General features: G+C 48.0%; 3 protein-coding genes across 3 annotated transcripts in view; all 3 read left to right on the top strand.

Annotated features, from left to right (window-relative positions):
* The window catches only part of LOC136542199 (lon protease homolog 2, peroxisomal), a 41,398-nt gene extending 31,898 nt beyond the window's left edge, over positions 1–9,500 (top strand). Inside the window, exon 17 of the mRNA XM_066534527.1 lies at positions 8,922–9,500. Within this exon, the coding sequence (XP_066390624.1) occupies positions 8,922–9,005 (84 nt within the window). The 3' untranslated portion in view covers positions 9,006–9,500. The remainder of the gene's footprint in view (positions 1–8,921) is intronic.
* A 282-nt stretch (positions 9,501–9,782) lies between these two features.
* On the top strand, positions 9,783–11,246 carry LOC136542196 (histone H2A-like). The gene has a single exon (XM_066534522.1). It carries the CDS (start codon positions 10,603–10,605, stop codon positions 11,074–11,076), a length of 474 nt encoding a protein of 157 aa, XP_066390619.1. The 5' UTR covers positions 9,783–10,602; the 3' UTR covers positions 11,077–11,246.
* Positions 11,247–11,320: 74 nt separating this feature from the next.
* On the top strand, positions 11,321–14,938 carry LOC136542194 (uncharacterized). Its single transcript, XM_066534520.1, has 3 exons — positions 11,321–11,974; positions 12,075–14,099; positions 14,208–14,938. The coding sequence occupies exons 1-3, from the start codon at positions 11,790–11,792 to the stop codon at positions 14,680–14,682; spliced, it is 2,685 nt and encodes an 894-aa protein (XP_066390617.1). The 5' UTR covers positions 11,321–11,789; the 3' UTR covers positions 14,683–14,938.
* Positions 14,939–15,542: the final 604 nt, after the last annotated feature.

Raw genomic sequence — 15,542 nt, 5'->3', positions numbered from 1 at the left:
CGACAAACAAGTTAGAAACACGCATCCTAAGAAAAGCATGATGAGCACTAGTATATTATTTGAGTTATTGCACATTGATTTGTTTGGGCCAACATAATACACTAGCATCGGTGGAAACAAATATAACTTTATGATAGTGGATGATTATACTCGATACACTTGAGTATTCTTCCTAGCGGATAAAAGTGATGTGTTTGCAACATTCAAATTATTTGTTAAGGGCATTCATAATGAGTTTGAAACAACCATCAAGAGAGTTAGAAGTGTCAATGGTAGTGAGTTCAAGAACACTAAAATTGATGAGTTATGTGATGAATTTGGAATTAGATATCAATTCTTAACCAAGTACACTCCACAATTAAATGGCCTTGTTGAGTTGAAGAATAGAACACTCATTGATATGGCAAGGTGTATGCTTAGTGAGTACAATGTGAGTCAATCTTTTTGGGCCGAAGCTATCAACATGGCTTGCTCTTGTAGCAACCATCTCTATTGTCACCTATTGAAAGAGAAGACACCATATGAGCTCTTGAATGGTAGAAAGCCTAATATTGCATATTTCCAGATCTTTGGTTGCAAATGCTATATCTTGAAGAAAGACACTAGATTGAGTAAATTTGATAAGAAATGTGATGAAGGATTCCTACTTGGATACTCAACTACTAGCAAAGCATATAGAGTTTGGAATTTGGATAGTGGTACTCTTGAGGAAGTTTATAATGTTGAATTTAATGAAACCAAGGGTTACCAAGATGAGAATGAGAACTTGGAAGATATTAGAGGCATTCAACTTTCAAATGCCATGAAGAACATGGATGTTGGTGAATTGAGGCCTAGGCAAGTGAATGATGATGAAGATAATCAAGTACAAGTGCTTTCTAACATAAATTTGCAAGATGATACAAATCAAGTTAGTACAAATGGCTCTTATGACAATGAACAAAATCAAGTGGCTTGCACATCATCTTAATCCAATGATCAAGCAAGTGCAAGCAATCAGGTTCCAATACTCCAACCAACCAATATTGCCGGAGTTGTTGTACACAAATACTTTGGATGAAGGCCATCTTGAAAGACTTTGGAATCAAGTTCATGAAAATACCATTTCTATGTGATAATGAGAGTGCAATCAAGTTAACCAACAATCTAGTTCAACATGCAATAACAAAGCACATTGATGTCCGCCATCATTTCATAAGAGATCACCAATAAAAAGGGAACATTTGCATTGAGAGTGTGAGCACCGAAGATCAACTTGCCGATATATTCATCAAGCCATTAGATGAGAAAAGGTTTTGCAAGCTAAGAAATAAGTTGAACATATTGGATTTCTCAAATATATGTTGATGCACCACCACTTATATGACTTGCCTCACCTTCGAGCAATCCAAGATAAAAGTTGATTAGCATGGCATACATCCTTGCTAAGGACATATTTAGTGCATCTAGTCATCTTTCACATTTAATAGGCTCATTCATGAAAATAAAATGATTTTGATGTTTGTATGGTACCCCTGTTATTTCTATGCTCAATTTGGTCTAGTGGTAGCATATGACATGTTTATGGGCTTATAAACCTAGTGTTTGATCTAGAAAATGAGCTCTAAGTGTTTAACTCAACATGGTACAAGATAACCCTTATTTAAAGGTGTGAATAAGCTTGTCCTTGGATCAAACCAAGTTAAATATCTTTGGCAAGTGATCTAGATTGGACCAAATTTGAGAAAATGATCCTCACCCCATTGATTGACATTGATAATCTCAACCCATCTATATTTTGAATATTTGTGGTCATTGATGACAAAGGGAGAGAAATAGTGTACAAAGATAGTGATAAAATAACAAAGGGGGAGAAATTGAGAAAGTGACATAGGGGGAGAGATATGATAAAGTAAGGGAACAATTAAAATTTTGAGGACACAAGTAGGGGGAGCAAGCTCGTGAACTTGTACGGTGCATTTGAATGTGCATTTCATATATTTGCTTGCATGGCACACGTTTTAAATTTCAATATACATGCTTGTATGGTGTATGCTAGTTGTAGGTTTGAATGGTGAAATGAAAAATTAGCATGCATAGGTTAAGTAACTAGACTCATGCTCATATTATAAATACTAGACCCTTACTTCTAATGTCAATCTCACGGGGTATTCTAGTTTTTATGTCTAGTTACTCATGATGCTAAGGATGGTATATTGGTGCATTCCGATTGATATCACTGTGGGGGTATGGCCCTCGATACCCACGGTAGGCCACATGGGCCGCACCATCAGATGTGGCCCAGCCCACAAGATCAAAGTGTGCACGACACTAGCCGATGTGCACCGCAAGATATTGTATAGTACCAAATAGGATACTTCCCTTGTAACCCTACCCCTCCAGAGTATATAAGGAGATGCAGGGGTCCCCTAATCGACATCTCCATAGATCTACATAGATCTCATATTCAATACAATACACCAAAGACACAGGACGTAGGATATTACATCGATCAGATGGCCCAAACCTGTCTAAATCGCTGTCTCTATGCCTTATGTCACCATCCAGTTCCTGATTATGCGTATCTCCACCGACCAATCTACCTTCGTGGGATACCCCTCGGAGGACTGTCGAGCATCTTTTGTCGATAGTTGGCGCGCTAGGTAGGGGTGAGCGCTTGATCCATGACGAACTAGATAGGACCTCAAGTTCAATGCCGCTCATGGCAACCTGACTTCCTACGGTGGTGTGCTTCAATAGCCTGACATGCTTGATATCCCTCGGCTCGATCGCTCCATCTACAGCGGTGATGGGCGACATCTCAGCTCTCTAGATCCAATCATGGGACAACAAACTACACGATGGCGTGACTCTTGTCCTCCGATCGGCCTCACTAGGTTTCGACGAACACACTGTGCTGCATCCACATGGGAATATAGGAATCCTACTTTGATATGATCGAACATGCATAGGAGTCCTGCTCTAGTTCGATATGTGCATAATGATTGGTGATTACCATCGGGCCTCGACTGCCTAAACAATAACCCTAGTCAAGCATACGTCTAATCTACTCTACATCACCATGAAGATTCAGCCAGGGCATTGTTCCATCATGAGCAAACAAGAAGCGTGTATGGGGGCCATGCAAGTTATTTAATCAAGGCAAAATTTGCATGTCCGTGCATGCACGACATGCTATACGCCCGAATTTGGCCCAAGCGCCTAGATGACAAGATCCCATCGGTCAGCAAGCAAATCAACAAGGATCGCCATGCATGTACACGGGATGAAGACCTCGGACTGTGTCTCGCCTTAGTCGGACACGGGCTTCACCTCCCTGTGCGGCTTAACTCCATCAGGCTCTGACTACGCTCGTCCAACTACAACTCCGACTCCATGCACCCATTCGACTACGTCAAGCTGCCAGCAAGTCGCTAAGCGAGCTGCCCATGTCGCCGACTAGTAACATAAGGATGACGTCACCCAAACTACTTACTCTGACCACCTGCCGCATTGCAATGATGATTGTCATGAAGAACGGTGCTGTGACAACTACTACCGCCGCCATGATGACAGTTCGAAAAGCTCAAGGGCCGAGCAATTTTGTCAACGCCGACCAGATAACGCCATACACCGCTGACTAGATGTTCTGTCTAAAGCTAAGTCATGCTTTAATATTTTTCTAAAAATTCTCCAATCTTTGTATATCACCATAATGTTTTTCCGAGCTGTTTTCTCCATGTTTGCTCTCTAAATGATTTTCTGAACCCCCGAACAGTCATGTTGACGCTCGGATATCTCTAGAGATGGCCCTGTCTCTGGCTTCTTCCTACACATGCACAAGCGTCTGCCCTCTACATTATGGGTGGTAGGCAGCAGCTCCTTAGCGATGCTTTGTTCTTCCTACACGCACATGGGCTCCGCGCTCCACATTATGGTTAACTTGCTAGCTAGGGCTAGAGACTCAGCTACGCACTAACTAGTCGGGTGGTTTATATTAAATATAAATACATCTTCACACCAACTGATCGCCGAGCTGCATACACTATTTCATCACCATTACTGATTTTTCTCTACAGATCATATATTTTTACATCATGTACTACCCGTTCTACATATTTGTATTGCAGGATCATCATCCAGATGATTGGACCACCTGGTGCTCGGACTTCTCCACCGATCAACTAGTCGGACCGCTAGGTTCATGGACTTTGTCGCCGACCAGTTGATCGGACGGTTCGCCGGTCGCTTCTACTCAATGCTTACTTCGCCACCCACCAGTTGACTAGACTATTCATCGCTCGTGCTTTATCGCCAGCTACGCCGAGGGCTCCTCGGTGCTCGGACATCGCTAGATATGCTGGGGACTCCTCGGTGCTCGGACATCGCCAGCTACGTCGGTTACTCCTCGGCGCTCGGATTCTTCGTGCTCAGGGACTAAGTGGGCACACTTCAACCCACTTCACCTTGCGAACATCGCTAGCTACACCGAGGACTCCTCGGTGCTCGGACGTTGCTAGCTACACCGGGGACTCCTTGGTGCTCGGACATCGCTAGCTACACCGAGAACTACTTTGGTGCTCGGACATCGCCAGCTATACCGGGGACTCCTCGGTGCTTGGATATCGCTCGCTACGCTAGGGACTCCTCGGTGCTCGAACGTCTCTAGCTACGTGAAAGGGTCGAGATGGCGACTAGAGGGGGGGTGAATAGTCCTTTTTAAAATTAATTGCGTCGGCTAACTGAAACAAGCGTGGAATTAAAACTATCGGTCTAGCCTAGACTACACCCCTCTATCTATATTCTCTAGCACCTTCCAAAGATACTAACTAAGCAACAAAGGTGCTGGGCTAGATAGAGCTCGCCTAACCAATTCTAGGAGCAAGGTCACACAAACCTATGCCACTAGTACTTTAAGCAACAAGTGAGCTCCTACATATGCTAGTAAGCAAAAGCACAAAGCCAACTAAGCTCACTAGCAATGCTCAATAACAAGGCAACCAATGCCAAATTAAAGAGCGCAATTACTTAGCTACACAAACTAAGCAATGTGACTAACAAGGTTACACAAACCAAATTAGCCACGCAAGGGAGCTACTTCTATGCTACACAAGCAAGAAGGTAACTAGCAAGCTACACAAGCTAACTAATTACAAAAGCAACATCACAAGCTCAATGTATATGAAAGTAATCACAAGCTTGTGTAATGGGGATGCAAACCAATGGAAAGAACAAGGTTGACACGATGATTTTTCTCCTGAGGTTCACGTGTTTGCCAACACGCTAGCCCCCGTTGTGTCAACCGCTCACTTGGTGGTTCGGTGGCTAATTGGCATCACCCGCCAAGCCCACACGTCGGGCGCCACAAGAACCTACCCCAGAAGTGAGGGTAGCTCAATGACATGCTTTACTAAAGTTGCTCTTCGTGGCTCCCGCGGGGCGAGCACAATGCCCCTCACAAAGCTCTTCTCTAGAGCATCGCACAAGCTTCTTGCGGGCTTCAACAGAGACCACCACCAAGCCGTCTAGGAGGTGGCAACCTCCAAGAGTAACAAGCACCACCAGTTTGCAACTCGATCACCTAGTGCCACTCGATACAACCTCACGATGCAATCGCACTAGAATCACTCACTCACACAATCGGATGATCACTATCAAGTATATGTGAGATGGAGGGCTCCCAAGCACTACCACACAAGCCACCAAGGCTATAGTGTGCTCTGCTCGTCCAAGCTCATGGCCAAAGGCTGACCACGGCTTCTATTTATAACCCCATGAACAAATAGAGCTGTTATCCCTTCACTGGGCATTTTTTGGGTCGACCGGACGCTGCACCGGACGCACCGATCGTGAATACCGGACGTGTCCGGTCGCTATACCAGACGTGTCCGATAGTTGCCAGATAGCCATGTGTCCCACTGTTGCCTCCAACGGCTCTCTGACAAGACGATCGAACACTTAGCATGAAACGACCGGACGCTCAGTCGCTGAGTCCGGTCGAGTCCAGTAAGCCTCCAGGGCCGACCGGACGCGTCTGTTAGAAGCTGACCGAACACTGAGCCTCAGCGTCCGGTCGAGTACAGTAAGCACCCATGGACGACCGGACTCATCTAGTCACACCGGACCGGACGCTGCCAGCGTCCGATCAACTATCTCACCGAACACCGTCTTTGCTGATTCACACCGGACGCGTCCGGGCGCACTATGCAGTTCAGTCCTGAGCCACATACCAGAAGTGTCCGATCTCCATACCGGACGCGTCCAGTCACTCTATGACCAGCATGACTAACTCCTTTTCACCTCTAACTTCTTCACCCTTGCTCAAATGTGCCAACCACTAAGTGTATCACCTTGTGCACATGTGTTAGCATATTTTCACAAACATTTTCAAGGGTGTTAGCCACTCAACTTACCACGCCACTCGATCCTAGCGACAATGCAAAGTTAGATCACTCGAGTAGCACTAGATGACCGATATGCAAACAAGTTTGCCCCTCTTGATAGTACGGCCATCTATCCTAAACCCAGTCATAACCTTCTCTACACACCTATGATCGGTGAAATAAAATGCCCTAGGTTATACCTTTGCTTTGTGCATTCCATTCCATCTCCTCCAATGTCGATGCAACACATGCACCAACACGATCAACAATGATATGATCCACTTTATATCATCACGTGATCATATTGGTTCATCGATCTTGACATCACTTGCTTGTCACCGTTGCCTTCGTCCATCGGCGCCAAGTCTTTCTCAAGCTTCACCGCCACATGGTCCATCGCTTCAAAGCCTCTGACTTGCCATTCACGCTAGCAACCGGTCCATCAAGCCAAGTCTTGTCTTGATCTTCTCCACTTTTGATCACATGACTCAATGTCATGTCTCATGTGCAATGAGCTCCTTCATCATCACATGTGTGAGCTTTGCAACATCTCCAAGCCATTTTCACCTTCATGGCATATGTTGCTCACACACATGTACCTGTGGACTAATTACCTGTGTATCTCACATAAACACAATTAGTCCACCTAGGTTGTCACTCAATTACCAAAACCACACAAGGACCTTTCACTACATCAGGGACTCCTCGGTGCTCGAACATCGCCAGCTACGCCGAGAACTACTTTGGTGCTCGGACATCGTCAGCTACGTCGAGGACTCCTCGGTGCTCGAATGTCACCAGCTACGCCAGGGACTCCTTGGTGCTCGGACATCACCAGCTATGTCGGGGACTCCTCGGTGCTCGGACATCACCAGCTACGCTAGGAACTCCTCGGTGCTCAGACATCGCCAGCTATGCTGGGGACTCCTCGGTGCTCGGACGTCGCCAGCTACGCCAGGGACTCACTTGATGGTTAGATCTTGCTATGCCTCATCAGTGTGCTATCAAGCTGCTCCATGCTGTTCGAATCAGGGTGCTGATCTTGGGCAGTACATCTGGGATCTTGATACACGCATGTCAGACAACGTCGACAAGCTTTTAGACTTTTTTTCTTTGACCCTGCTATAAGATTCAATCTTTTATCTTCTAGTAGGCTCGAGGACTAAGTGGCACACTTCACCTTGCAGTGAATGTGCGCTTTTCAATTCAGGGCTCCGCCCGTGGACTGGTTGCTTGCTCGGCCGGTCTTCTGTCTTTCTTCTATTTTCTGACCCTGGCACCACGTGACTACGTCACCTACTGTTAGGCTCGGGACTAGCTGTGGGGGTATGGCCTCTAATACCCACGGCAGGCCACATGGACCGCACCATCAGAGGTGGCCCAGCCCACAAGATCAAAGCGCGCACGGCACTAGTCGACGTGCACCGCAAGATATTGTATAATACCAAATATGATACTTTCCTTGTATCCCTACCCCTCCAGAGTATATAAGGAGAGGTAGGGGTCCCCTAATCGACATCTCCATAGATCTACATAGATCTTATATTCAATACAATACACTAAAGACATAGGACGTAGGATATTACATCGATCAGACGGCCCGAACATGTCTAGATCGCTGTCTCTGCGCCTTGTGTCACCATTCGGTTCCTGATTACGCGCACCTCCACCGATCAATCTACCTCTGTGGGATACCCCTCGGAGGACTGCTGAACATCTTTTGTCGACAATCACGCTTTAAAGGTCCTTCTCTTATACCTTAGTATCATTTGGTAGATATTGACTCCTACATTTCCTATGTAAACATATGTGCAAGCTACTATCCAAACTCTTAGCACATATGTAGTGGAGCTATGAAATTCACAGACACAACTAAAGTGTCAACTATTTTGGAATGGAGGGAGTACATTTTGGAATCTAAAAATGGATTTCTGACCTGCAATTCTTTCTACAATAGCATAGGAGATCGCAGGAACATAATCTCTCCTTTTCTTTCTTAACTATCGTTCCCACATATATCGAGGAGTGAAACTATAGTTGGCCAATGGGCTTGTCCGGCACGACACGGCACGGGGCCTGTGCTAGGCCCGGCCCAATGGAGTCAGGCTAGCACGGGACGCTGTGCCTCCCGGGACGTGCTGAGCTGGGCTTCGTGCCTGGCCGACGGCCCAGGCATGGCCTGCTATGCTGTTTTTCTTACAGGGCCGGCCCGGTAAGCACGGCTTGTGAAGCCCCTTGGGCCGGCCCAAGGCCCGCTTGGCAGGGGGAGGCAGCGCCGCAGTGGTAGCAGGAGCCCTCACGGCCGCCGGCCCGACGCCCCGCGGTCGTCGCTCTCAAGGCCGGCGAGCCTGTGGCCATGGATGAGAGGGAGGAAGAGAGGAAAGAAGGTGAAGGAGACGACGACTGCGGGGGTATGGGTGAAATCGGCCTTTTAGATTCGTGCACTTTAGGGGTATTTGCAAACTAGATTCAAACATAAAACCTCTTGATATGTAGTTGTGGAAGAGGGTATGGGTGAAATCGGCCTTTTGGTGCTTATTAAATTTTTGTTGCTGTCAGATTCTGCTTGTGAAGCGCATCGAGGAAGTACTCGACCATGCTTTCGAAGGAGGATGCCCACTTAGATCACGCTCCAAGTTATAGCATCCAACTCGCCTTTGATATGGATATTTGCTTCGGAGGATCATCGTCACAGTCATAGTACCACGAATGATCAACAGTCTGAGAGTAAGAGCCTGGCTCTCTTGCCAGCACAGGTCTTGGCACGCCCTCTTTGGTTAGGCTTCGCATCCGGAATGTGTATACTGGTCAGAATTCGGAGAGCAGTGAGAAGATCTGCTCGTTCCTCTGCTGGGATTCCCTACATATTTTTGCGACACCAGGTGTTGATCTTTATGCACAGACGCAACACGAATCTGGGAGGAACACTGGTTGGTTTCTCTGTCGATAATATGGGTGTATATGTAATCTATTCGAGGGAAAAATAACTAAAACAAGGTTGTCAAAACTAGAGAGATTGAGAATGATCATACGTCCTTTGGGGTTGGGTGACTTTAATAATATATAATATACATATACATATAGGTCGGAACCACTTGTGTTACAAAATATGTGTACAACATATTTACATTTCTTTAATTTAATATCCACCCGGAGTCAAATTGGGAGTCATGCGCCCTGTTCGCTTGGGCTTATTTGGCTTATAAGCCGTAAAAGCCAACGAACATTTTTTTTCTCATATTAAATTAGTCAACGGTACTTTCAGCCATGACTTATCAACCAAACAAGTTCAAACAAACAGGGCGTAACGTAAAGACTCGATAGACAACCGTATATGCAATCCTTTGGTCATTGGTTATATCCGCGAATTGGTGAGATAAAGGAACACTTTCTTGCGGAAGGACGAAAATGGATGTTGATCTTGATGCGCTTCGTAGGATGAAAATGTACAGGATCCGCTATCATGTAGATGACGTTAACATTGCCACAATGAACAACAGTCACGCTAGCAATAACACATTGTTCAAAGAAAGTTGCATTCTCGTTTGAAGAACATTTCATAATCTAGAGTTCGATAATTCTGCGAAGTGCTGTTTCGTTTATTGAAATTTGAACCCATAAATTTACTTACAGTAGTAATTGTTTGGCATATGGAGTTGAAGAAACAAATTGCCCGGCCATATTGAGTTAGTACAAAACAAAGCATTTACTCCCTCTGTCTCAAAATAGTTGGTATTTTAGCTATGAAGTTCACAGACACAAATAAAGTGTCAACTATTTTGGAATGGAGGGAGTATGTTTTGGAATCTGAAAATGGATGTCTGACCTGCAATTCTTACTACAACAGCATAGGAGATCTCAGGAACATAATCTCTCCTTTTCTTTCTTAACTATCGTTCCCACATATATCGGGGAGTGAAACATACTACTCTCACATTTGTTGGTAAATAAAAAAAAATAAAAAATAGCTTGCTGAAAGGCGCGGTTCCTTTCTGCTTTGTTACTTGCACCTGATTGGCTGAACCACCCCTCCCGCGGATCGCCTTGCTGTAACCCGTTCCAGCCGTCCAAATCCTCCGGGATCTTATCACTTTTCCTCGCACGCGGATCGACGGGCCCACCACATCTCCCCCACACGCGCCATTTAAATGCACCCCGTTCGCAGTTGAGCGGCATCGCAATTCCCACAACTCAAGTTCTCGCGCCCAGGGCCCCCAAATCGCAGCAGCAGCGAGCAGCCATGGACGCCAGCGGAGCCGGCAGCAAGGCGAAGAAGGGGGCGGCCGGGCGCAAGGCGGGCGGCCCCAGGAAGAAGTCGGTGTCGCGGTCCGTCAAGGCCGGGCTGCAGTTCCCCGTCGGCCGGATCGGGCGGTACCTCAAGAAGGGCCGGTACGCGCAGCGCGTGGGCACCGGCGCCCCCGTCTACCTCGCCGCCGTGCTGGAGTACCTCGCCGCCGAGGTGCTGGAGCTGGCCGGGAACGCGGCTAGGGACAACAAGAAGACGCGCATCATCCCGCGCCACGTGCTCCTGGCCATACGCAACGACGAGGAGCTCGGGAAGCTGCTGGCCGGCGTCACCATCGCGCACGGCGGCGTCCTCCCCAACATCAACCCGGTGCTCCTGCCCAAGAAGGTGGCCGAGAAGGCGGCCAGCGGCGGCAGCAAGGAGGCCAAGTCCCCGAAGAAGGCCGCCAAGGCCCCCAAGAAGGCTTAGAAAGCAGGGACTCCATTAGCACTGTTGTTGTAACTTGTTCGTGTTTAGATCTGTGGATGGGATGTTCTGGTCTAGTTTCAGCATCATCATCTGGGGAAACCATGCCAGCTAGGAGGTCTGTAGTCCGAGTTAATGGATACGAGAGGATGATAAATGAGATGCTTCATCAAGACGACGGCAGTGCTTTCGCTGGAAATCTGACAGTGCTACTGGTGCTGCTGCCGAGAACGGTTTCCAGGAGAAAGTGAGAGAAACCACGCAGAAAGCGTTCTGGGATTTGGTCACGGACTCCATGAGCGGAGACAGACCTGATTACAGCCAGCTGGTCAGCCTGGTCAAGGAAGTTAGGGACTCGTTGCACGGTGGCAGATCATAATGCGCTGATGCATGTGGCGCGGTAAGGTGTTTTGGCTGTGCCGGACTCCGGACGCGTTGGCTTGGCCAAAAGGATTAGAAATAAAAATAAAAGTGGGTGAGATTATTTTTAAATTAAGATGTAAAAAGATTAAAAATAAAAAAAAATCCAGAGAGGGCAAGTCCCTCCCGTTCGTCCTCCGTCTCGGAGTCTGGGCTTCCAAACCGATTGCCATCGAAAGCCGGCCCTCTATTTTAATCTGCCCCCAGCGGCAATCGGGGCCAACGGGAGAGGAAAAGGGAAGCTTCCGGTCGCTTGCGGAATTCGCGTTGATCGGTCAGGAGAGGGGACGGCTTCGATGACGGGGGCTCTGGAGTTTGTGGCAATGGAGGTACAGCCGGCGGAGGAACGTGCGGTGGCGGCGACAAAGTTGCTGCAAAGTTTAGACGCTGGAAGGCAACGACGTGAGTACTTGAAGGAGCACCAAAGCCCTCGTGCTGATTACACCAAGCATGCAGATCTGCTTTCTAGGAAGCTAGCAAGGTATAGTACTCGTCTCCCACAATACATATCTAGACAATTGCTTACGACTTTAGAGCGAATACTAATTCGGATTTTTCGTTCCCTGTGATGTGAACTTCAGATGCTGGAAAAAATTCACTCTGTCCAAGAAGACGACACTGGCGCTGGTTCAGGCTTTCGGTTCCTCGGGAATCAACGGCAAGTATGTCAAGAACATATCGTTCGAAAACCTGGCCATGTCGATGGAGTCCCCTCCCGTTCTCCAGGCCACGAGGGCACTGCTCGATCGACTGGAGAGGCGTTTCGTGATCTCTAGCTCCGCGCCGGTGGAAAACGTCGACCATCTGCTGAAACACCTCGCTGTTCCCCCAAGGAGGAAGCCCGCCGCACCTCGACGTACTCGAAGCAGCAGCGTGGGAACGACAGCGCCGGCGGCAGTGGCAAAGAGACCGGTCACGGTCACCCAAAGTTCCCAAGAGAACCGACTGCCTAGGTACTCACTGAGGGTCGTGCTCTGTGCCTACATGATCCTGGCTCATCCAAGCGCGGTCTTGAGCGGGCAACGCGAGGGGGACACGCAGCTCATGGAGTCGGCGGCGAGCTTCGTCGAGGAGTTGGAGCTGCTGACGAAGACAGTACTCGATGGACCTTTGGTTTCGGCTGTTCAGAGGAAGTTCAGGGACCAGTTGGCTGCTTTCGACAAGGCGTGGTGCGCGTACCTCTACCGTTTCGTGGCGTGGAAGGTGAAAGACGCGACGTTGCTGGAGGGAGACCTTGTCAGGGCCGCGTGCAAGCTCGAGCTGTCGATGATGCAGACGTGCAAGCTGACCGCGGACGGTCGGTCGCCGAGCAGGCTCACCCATGATATGAAGGCGATCCAGCGACAGGTCGCCGATGACCAGAAGCTCCTGCGTGACAAGGTTCACCTACTGAGCGGCGGTCCTGGTGTCGCGCGGATGGACTCTGCTCTTTCGGACACCAGGTCGAAGTTCTTCGAAGCGAAGAAGGATGCAGGTCCAGTACAGAAACCTGTCGCAGACGACGTATCTGCCCCTGCCTTGAGCATCAATTCATCGTCAGGTAGTTCGTCACCATCACCAGTGAAGCAGCCGACAGAGAACGAGAGAATGGTGACTGAAATGCTTCATCAGGACGACGGCGGTGCTTTCGCTGGGAAATCTGACAGTGCTGCTGGTCCTGCTGCCGATGCCGAGAACGCTTTCCAGGAGAAAGTGAGGGAAACCATGGAGAAAGCGTTCTGGGATTTGGTCACGGACTCCATGAGAGGAGACAAACCTGATTACAGCCAGTTGGTCAGACTAGTCAAGGAAGTCAGGGACTCATTGCACGAGTTGTCTCCCAAGGAGTGGAAGGAGGAAATCCTTGAGAAAATCGACGTCGAAATTCTGTCTCAGGTACTCGGGTCAGGTTCCCAGGACGCACAATACTTGGGGCAGATCTTGCAGTATTCGCTGGGCATGGTGCGCAGGCTCTCCGCTGCGGCGAAGGAGGACCAGATGAGGAAAAGCCACGACAAGCTGCTGACCGAGTTGGCTGCGAGCTCTGAAGCTGATGCCGACGGCACCGCTACCAGCTCATTCGTCGTCGATGCCGTCAAGGGCCTGCGTTTCGCCCTGGAGGAAATAAAGGAGCTGCAAGCAGAAGTGAGCAAGGCGCGTATCCAGATGGCGATGCAACGGATCATACAAGGTTCTACGGGCGTGGACTACCTGCAGAACGCTTTCGGCGATCGCTACGGGCCTCCTGCCAGTGCAGGAGCTTCCCTCCCTCTGACCGTGCGATGGATTTCGACGTCGAAGAACGTCGCCCGACAAGAGTGGAGGGAACATCTAGGCTCTGTTTCAGCTGTGCCATCAGCAGCCCTCGTTCCGGTACTCCGAGCTGGCCATGGGGCTGCCGTACGCCAGCCGTCTTCTTCTTCGCCTGCAGCTGCAGGAGGCGTTTCTGGGCAGCCAGAGTGCAAGGGTGACGAGCTTGACAAGCTGATAAGGATTGGCCTGTTGCAGCTTGTTAGCAGCGTAGAGGGCTTGCAAATGCAGTCGACTCCTGAGAGCTTCCAGATTAATTTGATGAGGTTGAGGGCCTTGCAGAGCCAGTTCCAACAAGTCATCGTGATAGCTACAAGGTAACTAGCTATATTTTCTATCCTTCATCTTAATTACAATCTAGTCTGTCATAAAGATTAATTCTGAATTTCTGATGATATTGGTTCCAACTTCTGTTGTTTTTCCAGCATGCTCATCCTGCGTCAGGTTCTGATGGGCGAGAGCTCAAAGGCCACGGCTCAGGAACTGGATAACGCCACCGCAGAGCTCTTCAAGGCTCTCGTGAAGATGCTGGACGCCTCCCCTGACGCCGGCGCCGAAGAGATAGTGGAGGCGATGATGAGCGCGTCGGCGGCGGTTGGCTCACCATCGGAAGAAGAGAAGATCCAGGGCAGGAGGCAGACGACCGCCCGGGTGCTCCTCAAGAGCCTCCAGCCCGGCGACGTAGTCTTCAAGATGGTCTCCAGGGCCGTCTTCTGCGCCTTCCGCGGCGTCGTCCTCGGTGGCAGCGGCCACAAGGGCCAGAAGCTGGCTGACGTGGCGCTGCGCCGCGTCGGCGCGGCCAGGCTCGTCGATAGGGTGGTGAAGGCGTCCGAGGTGCTGATCAAGGTGGCCACGGTATCAGGGATGGTCCATGGCCCGTGGTACAAAGCTCTTCTGTGAATATGAACGATTTGAATTTGATTCTTTTGTCAACTGTATATAGACGACGACGTGTAAATCTATTGTTCCACTGGGTGAGCTAGGTGTTGTCAGCAGGGTTCAAAATTTGAACGAAATTTCGGTGGTGGCCGAAAGAAAAATCTAAAATTTTGTAAGAAAAAAATCTACATAACCTCCGACTATTCAGGGTGGACTACTTCAACCCCAAACTATAAAACTGGATTTTTTACCCCCTGAACTTTCCAAAACCGGTCAAATAACACCCAAAACGGTTTTGGACGGTGGTTTTGCTACAATGACAGTGATTTTGTCTTTTTCTTTTTTATTTATTTCTGCTGAATCTTTGAGAAATCATAGTAAATCACAGAAAAATCATAAATAAAAAATCCAATTTTGCTGTACTCCGCATGAGTAGATCGACATAGTAAACTTTATACTAAAGCATACCATATTATATGTTCACTGTGTAGATCTACTTATGTGGAGTCCAACAAAATTAGATTTTTCATTTTATGATTTTTCTGTGATTTACTATGATTTTTCAAAGATTCAACGAAAATAAAAAAAAAGAAAAAGACAAAATCATAATCACTATAGCAAAACCACCGTCCAAAACCGCTTGGGGGTTATTTGACCGGTTTTAGAAAATTCAGAGGGTAAAAAATCCGGTTTTATAATTTTGGGGTGATGTAGTCAACCCTGAATAGTTAGGGGGGGATTATGTAGACTTTTTCTAATTTTGTAATATACTAAAATTTGTGCTATATAACTCTTGACTCATATTTTCTATTGTTTATATTGCATATTTTTCTATTCACTAGATGTTCAGTCATAAATCATGCTAATATTTGTTTAGATCT

This window comes from Miscanthus floridulus, chromosome 3 (assembly GCF_019320115.1).
Source record: "Miscanthus floridulus cultivar M001 chromosome 3, ASM1932011v1, whole genome shotgun sequence".
Lineage (NCBI taxonomy): Eukaryota > Viridiplantae > Streptophyta > Magnoliopsida > Poales > Poaceae > Miscanthus > Miscanthus floridulus.
The sequence above is the reverse complement of the archived record's forward strand: the minus strand, read 5'-3'. Positions and strand labels throughout refer to the sequence as shown.

Bases quoted from the DNA above. Each gene is read 5' to 3' on its own strand.
- LOC136542194 (XM_066534520.1), top strand. From the start codon at position 11,790: ATGACGGGGGCTCTGGAGTTTGTGGCAATGGAGGTACAGCCGGCGGAG. The intron at 11,975-12,074 runs GTATAGTACTCG...TGTGAACTTCAG, and splicing joins CTTTCTAGGAAGCTAGCAAG to ATGCTGGAAAAAATTCACTC. The intron at 14,100-14,207 runs GTAACTAGCTAT...TTGTTTTTCCAG, and splicing joins GTCATCGTGATAGCTACAAG to CATGCTCATCCTGCGTCAGG.
- LOC136542196 (XM_066534522.1), top strand. From the start codon at position 10,603: ATGGACGCCAGCGGAGCCGGCAGCAAGGCGAAGAAGGGGGCGGCCGGG.